Source organism: Quercus suber, unplaced genomic scaffold (assembly GCF_002906115.3).
Source record: "Quercus suber isolate HL8 unplaced genomic scaffold, Cork oak 2.0 scaffold_505, whole genome shotgun sequence".
In the NCBI taxonomy this organism is placed as follows: domain Eukaryota; kingdom Viridiplantae; phylum Streptophyta; class Magnoliopsida; order Fagales; family Fagaceae; genus Quercus; species Quercus suber.
Window position 1 is genome coordinate 36,501 of NW_027069954.1, and position 15,405 is coordinate 51,905.

At 32.2% G+C, this 15,405-nt stretch overlaps 1 protein-coding gene across 1 annotated transcript; it reads right to left on the reverse strand.

Annotated features, from left to right (window-relative positions):
* Positions 1-2,760: 2,760 nt before the first annotated feature.
* LOC112007705 (cysteine-rich receptor-like protein kinase 10) lies at positions 2,761-9,683 on the reverse strand. The gene is made up of 7 exons (XM_024040072.2): positions 8,802-9,683; positions 5,682-5,810; positions 4,892-5,019; positions 4,543-4,753; positions 4,174-4,411; positions 3,832-3,982; positions 2,761-3,436 (listed from the first exon to the last, which is right to left on the reverse strand). The coding sequence occupies exons 1-7, from the start codon at positions 9,667-9,669 to the stop codon at positions 3,092-3,094; spliced, it is 2,070 nt and encodes a 689-aa protein (XP_023895840.2). The 5' UTR covers positions 9,670-9,683; the 3' UTR covers positions 2,761-3,091.
* Positions 9,684-15,405: the final 5,722 nt, after the last annotated feature.

The following is a 15,405-nucleotide window of genomic DNA, read 5'->3' on the forward strand; positions in this document are numbered from 1 at the left end:
AAATTTTGTATTTCATTGTGGCATTAACATTTTTCTTCTTTTACTTCCAATCTAGATATATGGTTCTTACTACTTAATTTAATGTGGAATTTTTAAAAGAAACTTTGGATGTTTGGTGACTTGATCTCGAACTAATATAAAAGAATGTTCAAGAAAAATCTCTTAAACTTTTGATTTTGAATGAGCAAAGACACTCCTTTTAAATTAGAGATGACGATCCTTGTCAGCAGAATATTGCTTTTAAAGTTTCTATCTTTCTCATATAAAGAAGCCTTTGTTTATAGGAAACTTGTGTGAAGATGTCACCATTTGGATTATTATTTAATATTAATCATTGACCAAATTAGATGGTTGCCGATGCTTGGGAAAATATATATATATATATATATCACACAATTTTATCCAAAATTACAAATATATATCATGAGAACTCATCACCTGCTTGTGCAGAGGATTTAAGATTATCATCCACATGGGCACATGGCCATCCTGATTCTGGTTTAGTAACATCAGTTTCCCTTTCTTGTTGCAAGTAGTAACATGGATGGATCTAACTCTTTTCCAAAGTAGAATCGGACAATATTGTTTTTGATAATCGAATCGATAAGTACAATAAGATTAGGTATAGATGGTGACAATAATAAATAACTAGCCTCCTGAATTTGTCCATTCTATAGTTAGTTATACCAAAAACTTGGGATCACCTATCCCAAAAAAAAAAAAAAAAAAAAAAAAAAANGTTCCTTTTTTTTTCCATCCACTTTTTTTGGCTGTGGTTTGATAGGTGGGTTCGGATGGGTAGATTGGTGGTGGGTGGGTTCGGGTTGTGGGTTATGGCATTGGGTGGGTTGAGATGGTGATGGGCGGATCAGTAGTGGTGGGTGGGTCGGTTGGTGATGGGCGAATTAGTGGTGGGCAAATTAGTGGTGGGCGAATTGGTGGTGGTGCCAATCTCTGTTCTAATCTGTTTTTGTCATTGTTTTTCTGTTTTGGTGGTGGATTCGACGACGGTTGTGATTTGGTGGTGGATTTGGCGGTGGTTGTGGTTTTTTTTTTTTTTTTTTTTTTTTTGGTGATTGTGGTCGCAACAATTTTTTTGGTTGTTGTTGCAGTTGTTGTTGCGGTGGTGGTTGATGATGATGATGATAATGGGGGAGGAATTTAATATATTATTTTAATGCGTTGTAAATATTATTTTAATGTATAAAATTGAAAAATAAAACATCTGATAAATGAGATGTTGTAAAATGATGTGATAAAATAATAAAGTAGGCTTTTGGCATGTCAAAATGACATTTTTTTTTGCAACATTTGATGCGGATGCTCTAATATAACAAGGCTTTAACATATATTGACAGACTAAACTATACACCCGCAATTTAGCGTTGATAAATCACAAATATACGAAAAGAGTGTATCAAACTATCAATTTTGATAAAAAAAAAAAAAAAAAAAAAAAAAAAAAAAAAAAAAAAAAAAAAAAAGACCTTGGGATCAAAACTACTTATCTCACTGGTTGAGGGGCTCATGAATAGAGTGGTTTATTATTATTATTATTATTATTATTATTATTATTTCTGTAAAAGGAAACTATTCATTCAACTATCACACAAGGGACAGTACACAAGAGCTGCCAAACTGTTATTTATAACACAGTGGAGGAAAACCGAACTAGCAACAAAGCGCCAACGACCATACCCAATTCACAACTTGTTTGGTTATTATTTTGTGGATCTTTACACTTACACATGGGACTAATATAGGAACTTAATTAAAAAAAAAATTAAATACACTAATCACAAAATGACACTTAAATATGTTGCGGATTTGGATGTGGACTTAGGGGTGTCTCTATCATTTTTCAATTTGCAAAACATACAACGCGTTTGGTTAGGGTGTTTTTTATAGGAGGGTTTGAGTTACATTGCTCAATGAAATTATTAAAAAAATTCTCTTAGCAGGTTTCAGTTTTTAAACAACGTTACTCAGTGACACTTTTGTAAATAACTAAATATGTAGAAAACTATGGTGCACACTTGATTAGACAACACATAACTGACTTCTCTCTCCTCAAATAAAAAAAATATTAAATTGTAGTGTGCTTGTTAGCTTTTTTTTTTTTTTTAATAAAAAAAACACACACATGCCAAATACACAATTATGTTTTTTCACACATTAAAACATGTTATTTGAAACATGGTATCAAACACATTTTTTGCTTTGTGAATACCTGTAAATACGTGTTTTTCACAATACTTTTTAAATTACAATTTTCATATCATTTTAAACAACGATACTAGAAATTCTAACCAAACTGCCATATTTTACATGAGTCAGCTTAACTTTTTCATCAATTAATAACAGTGACTTGCTATTGTTTATTTGATAGTTGCTTTGAACAATTAAATTAAGTTATTTAAATATTCTTGTTTGTCATGTGATTTCTTTTTTTCTTTTTTTTTTTCTTTTTTTCTAAATTGATTGTTAAATGGTTATAATAATATTAGCATGTATAATTTAATTTGTATATTAAGATAGAAACAAATTTATTTCAATTGTTTAGTTTTGTTCAACTATATACACTTATTAAGAAAAAAAATTGTATTAACTCATTAAGAAAATTTAATTAAGTTATTGTTTACCTGTGTTACTGTGTATATAGAAAAAGAGATTGTCAAACAAGAAAAACTTTAGAATATAAATTATAAATTATTTTAATACTAAGAAAGAACATATAGTATAACTTTGTTAAGTTCAATTTAGTTCACGAAGGTAACATATGGTAGAACTTTATTATATTTAATTTGGCCTCTTTGAAAAAAATTTCTAGCTCAACCATGTAAATTCCACATCTTGTGAGATAGCTATGACATATAGCCACTCTAGCGATGATATATAGCCACTCCATGAGATACCACCGCTTAATTCTATGTCTCTCCAAAACGCCGTTAGAAATAACAAAATTTACATTGGCACAATTATCGTGCATCACCCTTGTAAAAATGCAACATGTGGTGTATTGATTTTATGAAATGCAAATGGAAATGGAGATGTGAGAATGATCAGCCATAAATGTAAAATCCATACAATTCTAGCGAGGATATAATTCCGAAATTGAAACATCATTTACTGAGGCTTGGACAGAGTTACTTTTGGATTGTGTTGACCCCATCTCCCTTGAATCATGCTCCACCAAGAGCATGTTTGATCTAGTGCTACTGTCCATCAGAAACGCTGGTTGTGATGGTGCTGATAGACTCATAGATTCACTATTAAGCATGAGAACAATTGAAGCCATGGTTGGTCTCTTATCTACATTTTCTTGAACGCAAAGTAACCCAATATGGATGCATTTCATTATTTCAGCTGTTGAATCAGTACGCAATGTGGGATCCACAAAATTAGAAGTTGTCCCATCCCTCCATTGTTTCCAGGCCTGCAAAGGTATGTAAAAATTGTAAACACAATAACAAAGAGAATATTGGGTCCGTTTGGATTGAACTTATTGTTGCTGAAACTGAAAACTGAAAATACTGTAGCAAAATAATTTTTAAATGTGTAAATAGTACCGTGGGACCCATTTTTAATATTTTTTAGTGCATGAACAGTGCCAAACAGTACATGAACAGTGTTTTTGTCTCTGAACAGTAAAATCATGTGATTTTACTGTTCACTTTCCGGGAAAAAAAAAAAAAAAAAAAGGCAGCAAAACGCAAAACGTGGACTCAGCAAACGCTGAGTCCAAACGGCCTCATTGTTTTACCTTAGGGTATCATATGAATTACTAGCCACGCTTATGAGTTAGAATGGAGGGAAAGCCCTTGTACTCACATAATTTATAAGGCCATCTCCAGTGTCTTCAATATGAAAAGTATTATTTTTCTGCCCAGTCACCATCTCTAGGACTATCACACCAAAACTAAAAACATCAGACTTCACTGAAAATTGTCCATGAAATGCATATTCTGGAGGCATGTATCCACTGTACATGTGGATAAGAATAAGAGAAGTTTATTTACATGGCAATAGAGGTTTCTATATTATAATTTAAAATTAATTTGATTTCATCATATTTGAATAAAGATGATTAAAAATATTTTTCTTAGGATTTCCTCGTTCTCTTTACAAATAATGGTTTTCATTCTATATTAATAGTATGAGAGATATACTTACTAGGTCCCCACAATTCTACTTGTGTTGCCTTGAGTTTGATCTAGTTGAAATAATCTCGCCATACCAAAATCGGAAATCTTGGGTTTCATACTAGCATCAAGTAGAATGTTGCTAGCTTTGAGATCTCGATGAATAATACGAAGTTGGGAATCTTCATGAAGGTAAAGAAGTCCTCGAGCAATACCCCCAATAATTTTGAAGCGCTTTTCCCAATTCAATTGTGCACGCTTGATTGGATCTACATATTCATGTAAGTGTATAATTCCAATAAACAAATATATGTGGAAGTGTTTGTAACCCAACACTAAATCATTTAAGAAGAAATGACTATAAATAGAACGTGACAGTTAAGATAGAAGTGCAACATACCAAATATGAAGCAATCAAGGCTTCCATTTGGCACAAACTCATAAACTAGAAGCCTCTCATCACCTTCCAAGCAGAATCCTAAGAGTCTAACAAGATTACGGTGTTGTAACTTAGCAACTAACATGACCTCATTCTTAAATTCTACTTCTCCTTGTGAAGAATTCCTAGACAATCTCTTCACAGCTATTTCTTGTCCATTTGAGAACTTACCCTGAAAAAATGAAAATATATAAAAAGAAGAAAACAAATTTAAATATAATTATGTAATCCTCAAAAATTCAAAATTAGGGACTTAACGTGTTAGGAAAAGTAAAATTGATATTTATTTCACTCGATAATGGCACATTACCTTGTAAACAATACCAAATCCACCCTCTCCAAGCTTATTAGCATCAGAGAAGTTCTGTGTAGCAACTCTAATTATGCCAAAGTCAAATCGCAAGGATTCAACAACACTAATTTCATCTTCAGCTTCACCTGAAGAACGAGTCAATACGTCTGAATTAGATAATTGTATTGACTCAATTGAAATTGTAATTATGTGTACACAAAAATACAAGAGGGCTTATGCAGAACTGATTGCTGAATCGTGTCTTCTTTAACTTTAAAAGTCTGTTTGGATACCGCTTATTGCTGAAAATACTATAACAAAATAATTTTTAAATGTGTGAATAGTACCGTAGGACCCAATTTTTGTGAAAAAAAGTACTTGCGAGTCTTATGAATAGTGTACGGGACCTACCAAAAAAACGTTAGAGGCTGGATGTGGATGCTAGACGCGCTATCCAAACAATCACTAAATGGAGCAAAAAACGTCCTATATGTAATATTCTTGAATTTGTTTTAGTAGAACTATTGCATACACTCATCTTTCAATTAGTTTTCATAATTGTTTCCACTAGAACCGATTTCATATCCAATTAATGATAGCTAAATTATGCTTTTGTTCTGTTTAAAAGATAAGGAGAAAATAATACTTGAAAAAGTGGAATCTTATTTTCACTAATATTGCTTGATACTTCAAGCAATGCTTACACCACCACATACAAGTTGTAGGGATATGGTAGTTTTTCGTCCTTTTATAGTAATGATTCACTTATCATTTAGCAACAAGGAAAGTAAAGCAATTTCTAACTTACTTTCAACTTTCTTCCTTGGGTTCCTCTTTCTTAAATAGATGCAAATGCAGATCGAGATGATTAGTACAGCAGCAGAAATAGTTGTCACTACCACAACGATTGTAGTTCGAGATGAGTTGCTTTCCTTTCCTGCAAAAGCGGAACTCGGCCTTATTCATTAAAACATTCCGAGTGTTGAATTTCAGAATGAACATTACTAGAGGATGCAGAGGTGTGGGGAAAAAACTTAAAAGCAAGAAGGACTTAATATAGATAGAACATTACACCACTAAAAAATAGTCTACATATAATTTGTTATGTCGTAAGTATAATAGCATGGCTACACATTTCTACTTATGGCTTTTGGATGTGATTTTCGAATGTGAGAGAGAGAAGAGAGAACATAAATAATTAACGTGATTAAGTCTCAACAGCTTACACTAAAAATTTTTAACTCATTGAAAAACACATATGTATAGTAGACTAATTCCAAAATTCTACACTTAACATGGTTTAGTCTTAACAGATTACACTTAATGTGATTCACGAGTCCATAAAATTGCATGTTTAATCCTTGACATTAATTTGTAATACCTACCCTTTAGGTGAAGATGTTAACAATGACTAATAAGTGAAAATTTTATTAATGACTAATAAGTCCATAAATTTGCATAATTAAGCCTTGGCATTAATTTATGAATACTAGCTCTATTGGAGAAAAGTTTATTGATGAGTATCTTACAAAAGGGAAGATTATACCATATGCAAGAGTACAATAATGGTGTATTCTCTAATTTCACATGAATAATAGGTCACACCATAAGTTTAATTGGCGGGACACTATTTTATATATATATATATATATATCTATATGAGATATTAGAGATTCATTGATATGCATGATTGAGTTTATAAATAGGGGTTGCGTATATGAGGCAATTAAAAGGGATTTAACCATATTAGTAAGGACATTATTATATGCAATGAAAAACATATTTAGACCCATTGGTTGATTAAATGGAAATTAGTAAAATTTGACAAACTAACAAATTATACAATTCCAATTATTGCCGGTTAAATACCACAAATTATGCACGTCAAAAAACATAAAGGACAAAGAAGTAAAGTAAAGATCACAATTCATTCGTGTTGAAGTGTAAAACTTATGGACACATACAAAGGAAAAAAAAAAAAAAAAAAAAAAAACCACAACAGGGTTAACCCTAGCCCGAAAAAGAAATTTCACTAGTAGAATTGAATTTATACAAACCAAATTATACCCTTGTGATCATAGTCTCTACCCAATTCAAAACTTACAAATGTGACACCACTACTTGCTCCAAGACCCATGGACCATTCTAAACTATAGTCCATCCCCGAATCACATTCGTTACTACAAGGACTGCCTTGAAGATTTGATTTGCAATGCAAACATATACTAGGATTGGCTCTATAGCCTCAGATCACCTACTGGAAACAGTATCATGAGATTTACTTTAAGAACACTCGAGTTATGGTGAAAATAGAGGTTGGTTCAATACTCTTGAAAACCTACTTGACTCGACTTTAGTGAGACCTAATATAGTTCACTATGTAGCACACACATACCAAGATCAATAGCCAAAAACAATTCGGAAATTAGTATTCTTGTGTCTCAATAGAGTGAGGCTTAGTCAAGAAGCTTGCTTCAATTAATCGAGACATAATCACAAGCTAGTCAAGTTTCAAGAAATTGCCTTCTCTAGAATTGCATCTTGGACAGGGGTGTTTGGTAGAGGAGTTTGAGTAATGTTGTTTGAGTGTTTTTGATATATGTATGGGTAAAAATGTGTGTGAAAATGTGTGTAAGTGTGTTTGAAATGTAAAAATGTTGCTCAAACAGGATCACAAGTTATGGAATTTGGCACTAAATCCTAACATGTAATATAATAAAAGATGGATTTGATATATACCACTTATTCCATTTGATTTAATGTATACATTAATTACACGTTACACATTCGACATCTATGATTTTTTATTATGTGAGTCACTATAAGTATATAAAATTATTAAGATGATTTGTTTTAGATAAATTTCTGTTACCAAAGTTATGTTCTAAGAAGTTGTAATATTATTTGAGTTAAGACTTTATTACAAATATTTCAAGAAAAAATAATCCTTATTTATTTTAAATTATTTTAATCATCAATATTTTTCTCAAAAAAAAAAATATTATGATACTGCCATGTACTTCAACATATTTTTTTATTTTTATTATATCTATTTTATGGTTCAATTTTAATAATATTAATGCAATCTTTTTTTATTTAAGACAGCCTAATAATCAATTCTGATAGGAAACAGAACAACTGGGGGAAGGTAACTGGGGAGAAGGTAACGACACCAAAAATTAATCGTTTCTTGTTTCTACGTTGACCAGGGAGTTCATAGTACGTACCTTTTTTTTTTATAAAGAATTTTTTAATGTACTTAGAAAGGCTGATTAAGATGTAAGCGCCCGAGAACAAAAGGAAATGATGTTCGTTGAACTTTCCGAGTGGAAGGTAGGCAAGCAAAGCTGAATGAGTTTTTACTTTTCAAGCAATAAATACAGTCGCATACTCATGTCATAAATGTGGTCATATTCAAAATAACTCAACAAATTCATGCACAATATTTAAGAAGGGTTGTAATCTCAAGATCCTAGAATAGCCAAGGAAAAATAAGAACTAATTCGCATTTAACCAAAAACGAAAATCAACTCAACTAATCGTTTGTATTAAACTTTTCCTTCTACTGCCGTCATATATGAAAACCAAGGACTTCTTTTCTTATGTGGTCTAAAAGTAGTAGCTTAAAAACTGGATTCAGACTATAATTAAAATGGCATTTCAATGATTTTGATCCTCTTTCAAGTGAAAAGTGAAAACAAATCTTGTTTAGCAAACATATTGTTGTTTGCTTCTACACAAAAAAAAAAATATATATATATATATATTATATAAGATAACAATTCCACTGCAAACAACCAAACAAATAAATGATTAAACCAAGATTTTTTTTTTTTTTTTTTTGGAGGATGATTAAACCAAGATTAATCAACTTCTACGTCAAGAAATAAAAATATGAAAAAGTCATGAAACATCAGTGCTTATATACCTGGTGTAGTTGTAGGCGATTCTGGTGGTGGGGATGCTGCAGATGGGACTAGTGGCGGTGGTGATGGTGATGGCGGCGGCGGCGATGGTGGTGGCTCAACTGAAGGGTCATAAAAAGAGTATACTTCAAACCTTATATCACAGCTGGGTGTAACAAATTTACCTCCCTGTTTTCCTTTACAACATTGCGGTATATAACTCTGAACCTGCTCCAAGCAACTGTTGCATTCTAGCTTGCTCAAATCAGGGGTGCACTCAAGAAGTGCATATAGGGTTTGGTAGTTTGGGGCAGAGGCACTCTTCACAGCAAACTTGTAAGTAGAATTTCCTGATGCAGTACGGTTTCTTACGCTATTTAACAAGGGAAATAGCACGTTGTTGAAAGCTTCTACGTCTGGGACGTCTCCTGTGTTGTAAAAGCCTAAAAGAGGGCTAGCTTCCATAGCATTAAATATGGATCTGTTTGAGTATCGAAGTGAGCATTTATCAGGCCAAATGATTGCCTCCTTTTGGTTTGGACAAGCTTTCAATAGGTCGGAGCTTGCCCCTTCGATACAACTACGGCAATCGCTGGGCGAAGTGTCTCCCCTACAGAGCGCAATCGCGTATACTTTGTCGGGAGCTTCACCAAAAGAAAAATTGTAAAACCCATAATTAATTTTGGTGTTGTTGATCATTGAGGCCAGGAGAGTATTGAGGTTTGCCCTGTAGGTACTGTTACTGGTGTAGTTTCCAGTGTCATAACAGTTTTGGGCAGCTGTGGGAATAACAAGATAAATGAGACCAACAGAGAAGAATAACAGCAGTCTCGAATGGCCCATTTTCATTGTTCCTCTGCAGTTGTGGCTAGGTTTGAAGAATTTTAGCATAAGAGACCTATGTCATTCCTATTCTATACTTTCATCAGTTCATGTATCTGTGCCTTTCTACATTGACTAGGGCGAAAGGTGCTGGAAACTTCATTTAATTTAATTTATGACCAATTCAAAGATTTGAACTGAATAATACGAGAGAAAGTCTTAAATAATTTCGGTGCATGTTACCTCCCTCTCTCTCACAAGAGAGTGACCTCACAAGTGGACTCCACATTTGTGGGGTCACTCCTTTATGAGATAGAAGTAACGTGCACCGAAAACATGTAATACCTTCACAAATAATACAGAGTTTATGGATAGAGTTTATGGATAAAGAAGTGAGTGAATACTGAATAGTCATAGTTATAGACTAAATGGACAAAATAGAATTCAAAAAAGTTTTTCCCTCCCATCTTAACGAAACACGGATATATTTATTTATTTACTTTTTCTTGAGAAACCGGATATATTTATTTTGAATTAACGAAACAATGAACTTTCTTCATTTTTGTTCCATCATACACGTGGGTGGTGCTATTTTTTTTAACTATTTGATATTGTAAAAAACTAATTTATCTACTTTACTTGTTTATTTTACAAAACATCTAGTATCAGTAAATCTATTTTAACTTTCAGTACAATAGAATAATATAAATATCATAATAAAATAATATACCTACTACAATAAAATAATATATCTAAATAAAAAGCAGTGTCACAAATGAGTAAAATTATTAAAAGTAGTAACGCACAAATAAATTTTTTTTTTACTTTTCAGCTACTGTGCTTAATATTTGGTGGTGCTAAAAATATCAATATAGCTATTTAGCACTACCAATGTGAATGCTCTTACATCTTTATCACTTCAATGAATTGTAAAAAAGTTTATAAAAGTAAATTATGTACACAGATTTAATCAAACAGGAAAATTCCCATAACAGGTATTGATGCAAAGAGAATCCACCCTTTCCCAGCCAAAAAGATAGATCTAGGTAGCAGTCAACATCATGGAAGACATGGTCCAACTCCACTAGTCCCAATTCCCATGCCAGTGGGTTCAAGCATACGTGATTCCTCATAAAGCAATCCACTCAACCTTTGCCTTACATAATGAATGCTCTTTCCTCCTAGAATAAGCGTTAGATGTGCTTAAAAAAACATTTTGAGATATTAAAAATTACTTTATTTATTTTAATATATCACTTAACAATACATTTTACATCACAACTTCTATTCTTTCACCTCTTTATTTAAATATTTTTCTTTATTATTATTTTTATACTTTTTAAATTATTTTTTAATTAATATAAAAGAGGAAAAGTAATAAAATATTCAAATTTTTAACACATTAGCCATACAGTACTAAAAGTAGAACATTACTATAACATCTACCAAGATTTTTTTGGCATTTGGTGTGCTAAAGCATTTAGCACACGTGATGCTAGTACACCCACAAATACAATTAGATGTTGTTCGGGGGCCTTTTTTCGAAGCTTAGCCACGTGTTGTCCGCTAGAGGGGTGACCTTGCTAGGCCTGGGTTGTGTTTGGGAAGTTGCATCTGAAACTCAACATTGAGCCACGTGGTCCAATGGCTACCAGCGTACTTTTAAGCCTACAAAATCATTAAAGCCAAAGTCCAAGAATCATCATAATGGTTGAATAAATATATAATATGCGTTTGATATGATAGTTTTGATTAGTAGTTGTAATAGTTGTTGGAATAAAGTAATATGTATTTAAATGTGAAGTAATTATGTACTCAATGATGTAAATTTAAAGATATGGAAGCAAAGTAACTTATTTTTGTATGGTTTGTAGCTCCAGCTGTGTAGTATTTGTGAGTTGATAGGATTTTAGCAGAATGACTCCAGCGGTGGAGAGGCAGTTTGTCATGATAACTTCAAGATTAAAGAGGAAAAATTGGTGCAATTGGAGAGAGAGAGAGAGAGAGTCTGTCCAGCTGTGTGTAGAGGCTGATTAAGCTTGTCCTTTTTATTATGCACTTAAATGAGTTTCCCATTGACAATGCTCTTTTAGGTGTTGTGAAATTATGAATAGTATTGTTTTCCATGAGAAGAGCTTTTGTATGAAGTATTTGTGCCTTCTAAGAGAATGACTTTATGTAAGATAAATTTGTGCCTTCCATGAGAAAGGCTTTTATAAGAAAGGTGGAGAAGAATATTGAGACGTGTTTATGGGCAAAAAAATAATATAACTTCAGAGTGAGAGAGTATGAGAGTGGAGCTTAGAAGAGTTGTGGTGTGTTATATGTAATGGTGTAGTAAGTGCGTATAGGATTATGCAAGAGAAACGGAGAAAGAGATGTTTAGAGATATTGGCAGCAAGATAGATGTATTTTTTGAATATGGAGAATGAGAGAATGAGTATAAGAGAGTAATTGTGTTGTAGTGTGTTTAGTGAAGCTGTTAGGATTTTCTGCTGAAGGATGTATGAGGGCTTATGAAAGACATTTATGAGCTAAGGGTTGAATAGTTTAGTTCATAATTTGGAAACTAAAAACTTAGAAATGCAGAAATTCAGAACTTCATTAAGAGCTCAAGAAGATAATTAGAAGGAGAGAGAATAGAGAAGTTTTTGAGAGAGTTGTTCTTCTGCATTGGTCCTCCTTGGTGTATTGATGAGAGACTCTATTTACAGCTGAGTTTAAGGGGGTATTTTAGCAAATAATCTCAGCCAAAATCTGCCCCAATAAGCAATGAATTTTCAAAGAATCCATCTTAAGATTTGACCAAAAATGGTATGTTTAGCTTTAAGGTATTTTTGCTGTTTTGGGTAAGAGCTGCTGGGGAAAGAGCAGCAGAAAATGAAAGTATTTTAACAAGAAAAATATAGTTTCTTTAGTTGATTTTAATTTTTTATCCAAATGAGGAAAATTAGTAATGTTAAGGCTGCTAAGTTAGCTATCACAGTTGTTCTGAAAAATTTGTCACAGCTGTCAGGAAAAACTATCATAGCTGTCATAAGACAGCTGTTGCTTGGGGCAGAAGCAAATGAGGTCAGATGTCAAGTTGCTGAGATTTCAGCATTAAATGGTCGATGATATCAATTTCAGCCAGGTGTTAATTGTGAACACACTGCTGGTGTTCTGCTGAATATGTTTCCTTTTTTAGGTGTTTGTATTTTTGGTCTAAGGTTCTATTACAACACATTTTTAGTAAGTAATAAAATGATTGGTTGAAAATTAATGAAGTTTTAGAGATCTAGTTAAGGTCTCATTGTGTTGTGACTTAATCTTGGTAAGCAAGAAGAGCATTTAATGCTCTGCTTTAGTAACTGACAAATGAATATTTGGTTTGATTGTGGCAAACAACAGTTGGATATTAGAGATATCATGAATATTCTATATATTTGAAGATTAAAGATAGCCAATCAGATTAGGCCATGTGTTTGAGTTAAATTTTAGCTGAAAGTAGTAATGTAGCTTATGTAAAATAATATAATGAAGTTTCTAAATTTGTATAAGAATAGCTGGAGGTTGAATGAATAGTTATTTGTTCAGCATTTAGATGGTTGGAGTTTTTGAGTGTTTGTCAGGCTTACCTGCTACACACGGACTCGTCAGAGTTCAGGGAATTGGAGAAGACACGTTAAGCAACATGTTTCTTTTATCAACTTTAAACCACTGAAGCTTTACTGAACATACCTCTTAGTCCTCCAAACCACAACTCCCAAAATTTCCCCTAAAAGACTCATGAGCTTGGATCATAAGCCGAAGATGAGATGACGTACCTTGGGTTTTGTTGCCATTTTTATGTAAATATGAGCCTTTGTTGGAGAAGCCGCTTTCCATGAATATGAGAGAGGTAATATGGGTAAGTTTTGATTCATTGCTTGAGCCTGATCCATATGTTAATGTTGATGATGTCATGGGTTATGCTCCTAATTGATAAAAAGGAAATGTGGAACGTGAATCCGCTTTTTGAAGTAAGGATCTCACAGGTCATGTGAACCCAATCCATATAGTTGAATGGGATATGAGCTTATTTTGGGTTTTAAATAGATTTATCTAAAAAATGAATAATATGTTGATGTGGCGTGGGTTGGCAATGAAGTAGTGCCATGTGGGGCGAACAAAGAGTCCTCAACAGATGTTAAATTCAAATCTCCCAAAAACTTAAAACATAAAAAATGCTAAATTTAATTATTCAATAACATAATTTTAACATTAATGAGGTACCTTCGTTATAAATCAAATTGATATATCTATTTATATAAAATTTTAAATAGACCCTTTTGTAATGATACTTTGGCTTAAGTAACGTGTTTAAGCTTTGTGAGAGAATGTAATTAAGTGTGTATGTTTAACAATTAATTTGTTTCTCAATTTTTGTTGTTAGATATGACCAAGAGTCTTGTGCCTTAATTGGTTAACACATTCTAATATTTCTTACAGAAACATTTAATGTTCAAATTTCCTCTTACTCATTATACATATATAACTTAACTATCGAAGTATCATCGAATTGATAACTTTTTTCCCCTTCATATTGACAGAACACCCCCCCCCCAGACCATCGAACAAATTTTTTTTTTTTTTTAATTCACTAATTTTTATCTTTCTCAAATGTAGTCAATTTATTATTATTTTAAAATAAGAACCAAGTTAATTTATGAATAATATTAGACATGCTGACCTAATGCTACTTAATTTACAGTCTACCTACATATAAAATATTGAGTGGATTAGGTTCAAGTAAAAAAATAATGAGTAGGGTACCATTACTTAAAGTTATACCTGGTGTGTTTAAAAAAAAAAGTTATACCTTGTGTATTTCATTATTTTGTGTATTAAAATATATTCACACAAATTTTTAAACTCTCTAAAATGCCTCCATCTTTTAGTTAATTCATTTCTCACATACAAATAACTAATTAGAAAAAAAAAACCTCACATAAAAAAAGATCCTAAGGATTAAAATATTATCTTTATCTCATTTTTAAATATAATGATACTAAATCCAAAATATAAACATTATAAAATAAAAAAGAGTGCAAGAAACTAGTAAACTATTTTTTTATTTGAAAAATATAATAGTAAGTCTTTAACTCTTCATTCGTCCGGGAATCTAGTCAATTTGTGAAGAACACGTAGAGTACATGACATATACACACACACTTGTATATATATATATATATATATATTTGACAGAGGTAGAATGTCATAAACAAACAAATAGAACCAAAACATGATTAGAAAACAAGATAGTATGTCTTTTTTCTTTTTCTTTTTTTCTTTTTTTTGAGAGAAACCCAAGGTAGAATGTCAGAAACAAAAGAATAGAACCAAAACATGATATAAAACTAGCATATGCACCAAATATATATATATATAAACTAGCAAGACACATGTATGCTTTCCAATATAGAAGCATAGAGTCACGTATTGGAACTCACCACTCCCGTCAGAGCATTCACATCAGTGGATGGAAACTCATGTATAATAGAAAAAACTACCATTTTTACACATTTTTGTCTCAAAATTGCTCCACATCAGTGCTTCCAAAGTCTGGTATAATCATCTATATTTATCCATGAGCTACAGTAACCGTGTATATATACATGGTTATTGTAGCTCATGTATTTATTATTTTATTAATATAAATTCGCACCAATTTTTCTCTCTCTTCTCTCCGTGCACAACTACCTCACCTCCTCATCTTCTTCTCCTCATCAGATGCACACAAACACAAACACAGCCACACACAAAGAACACAGACAAACCCACACA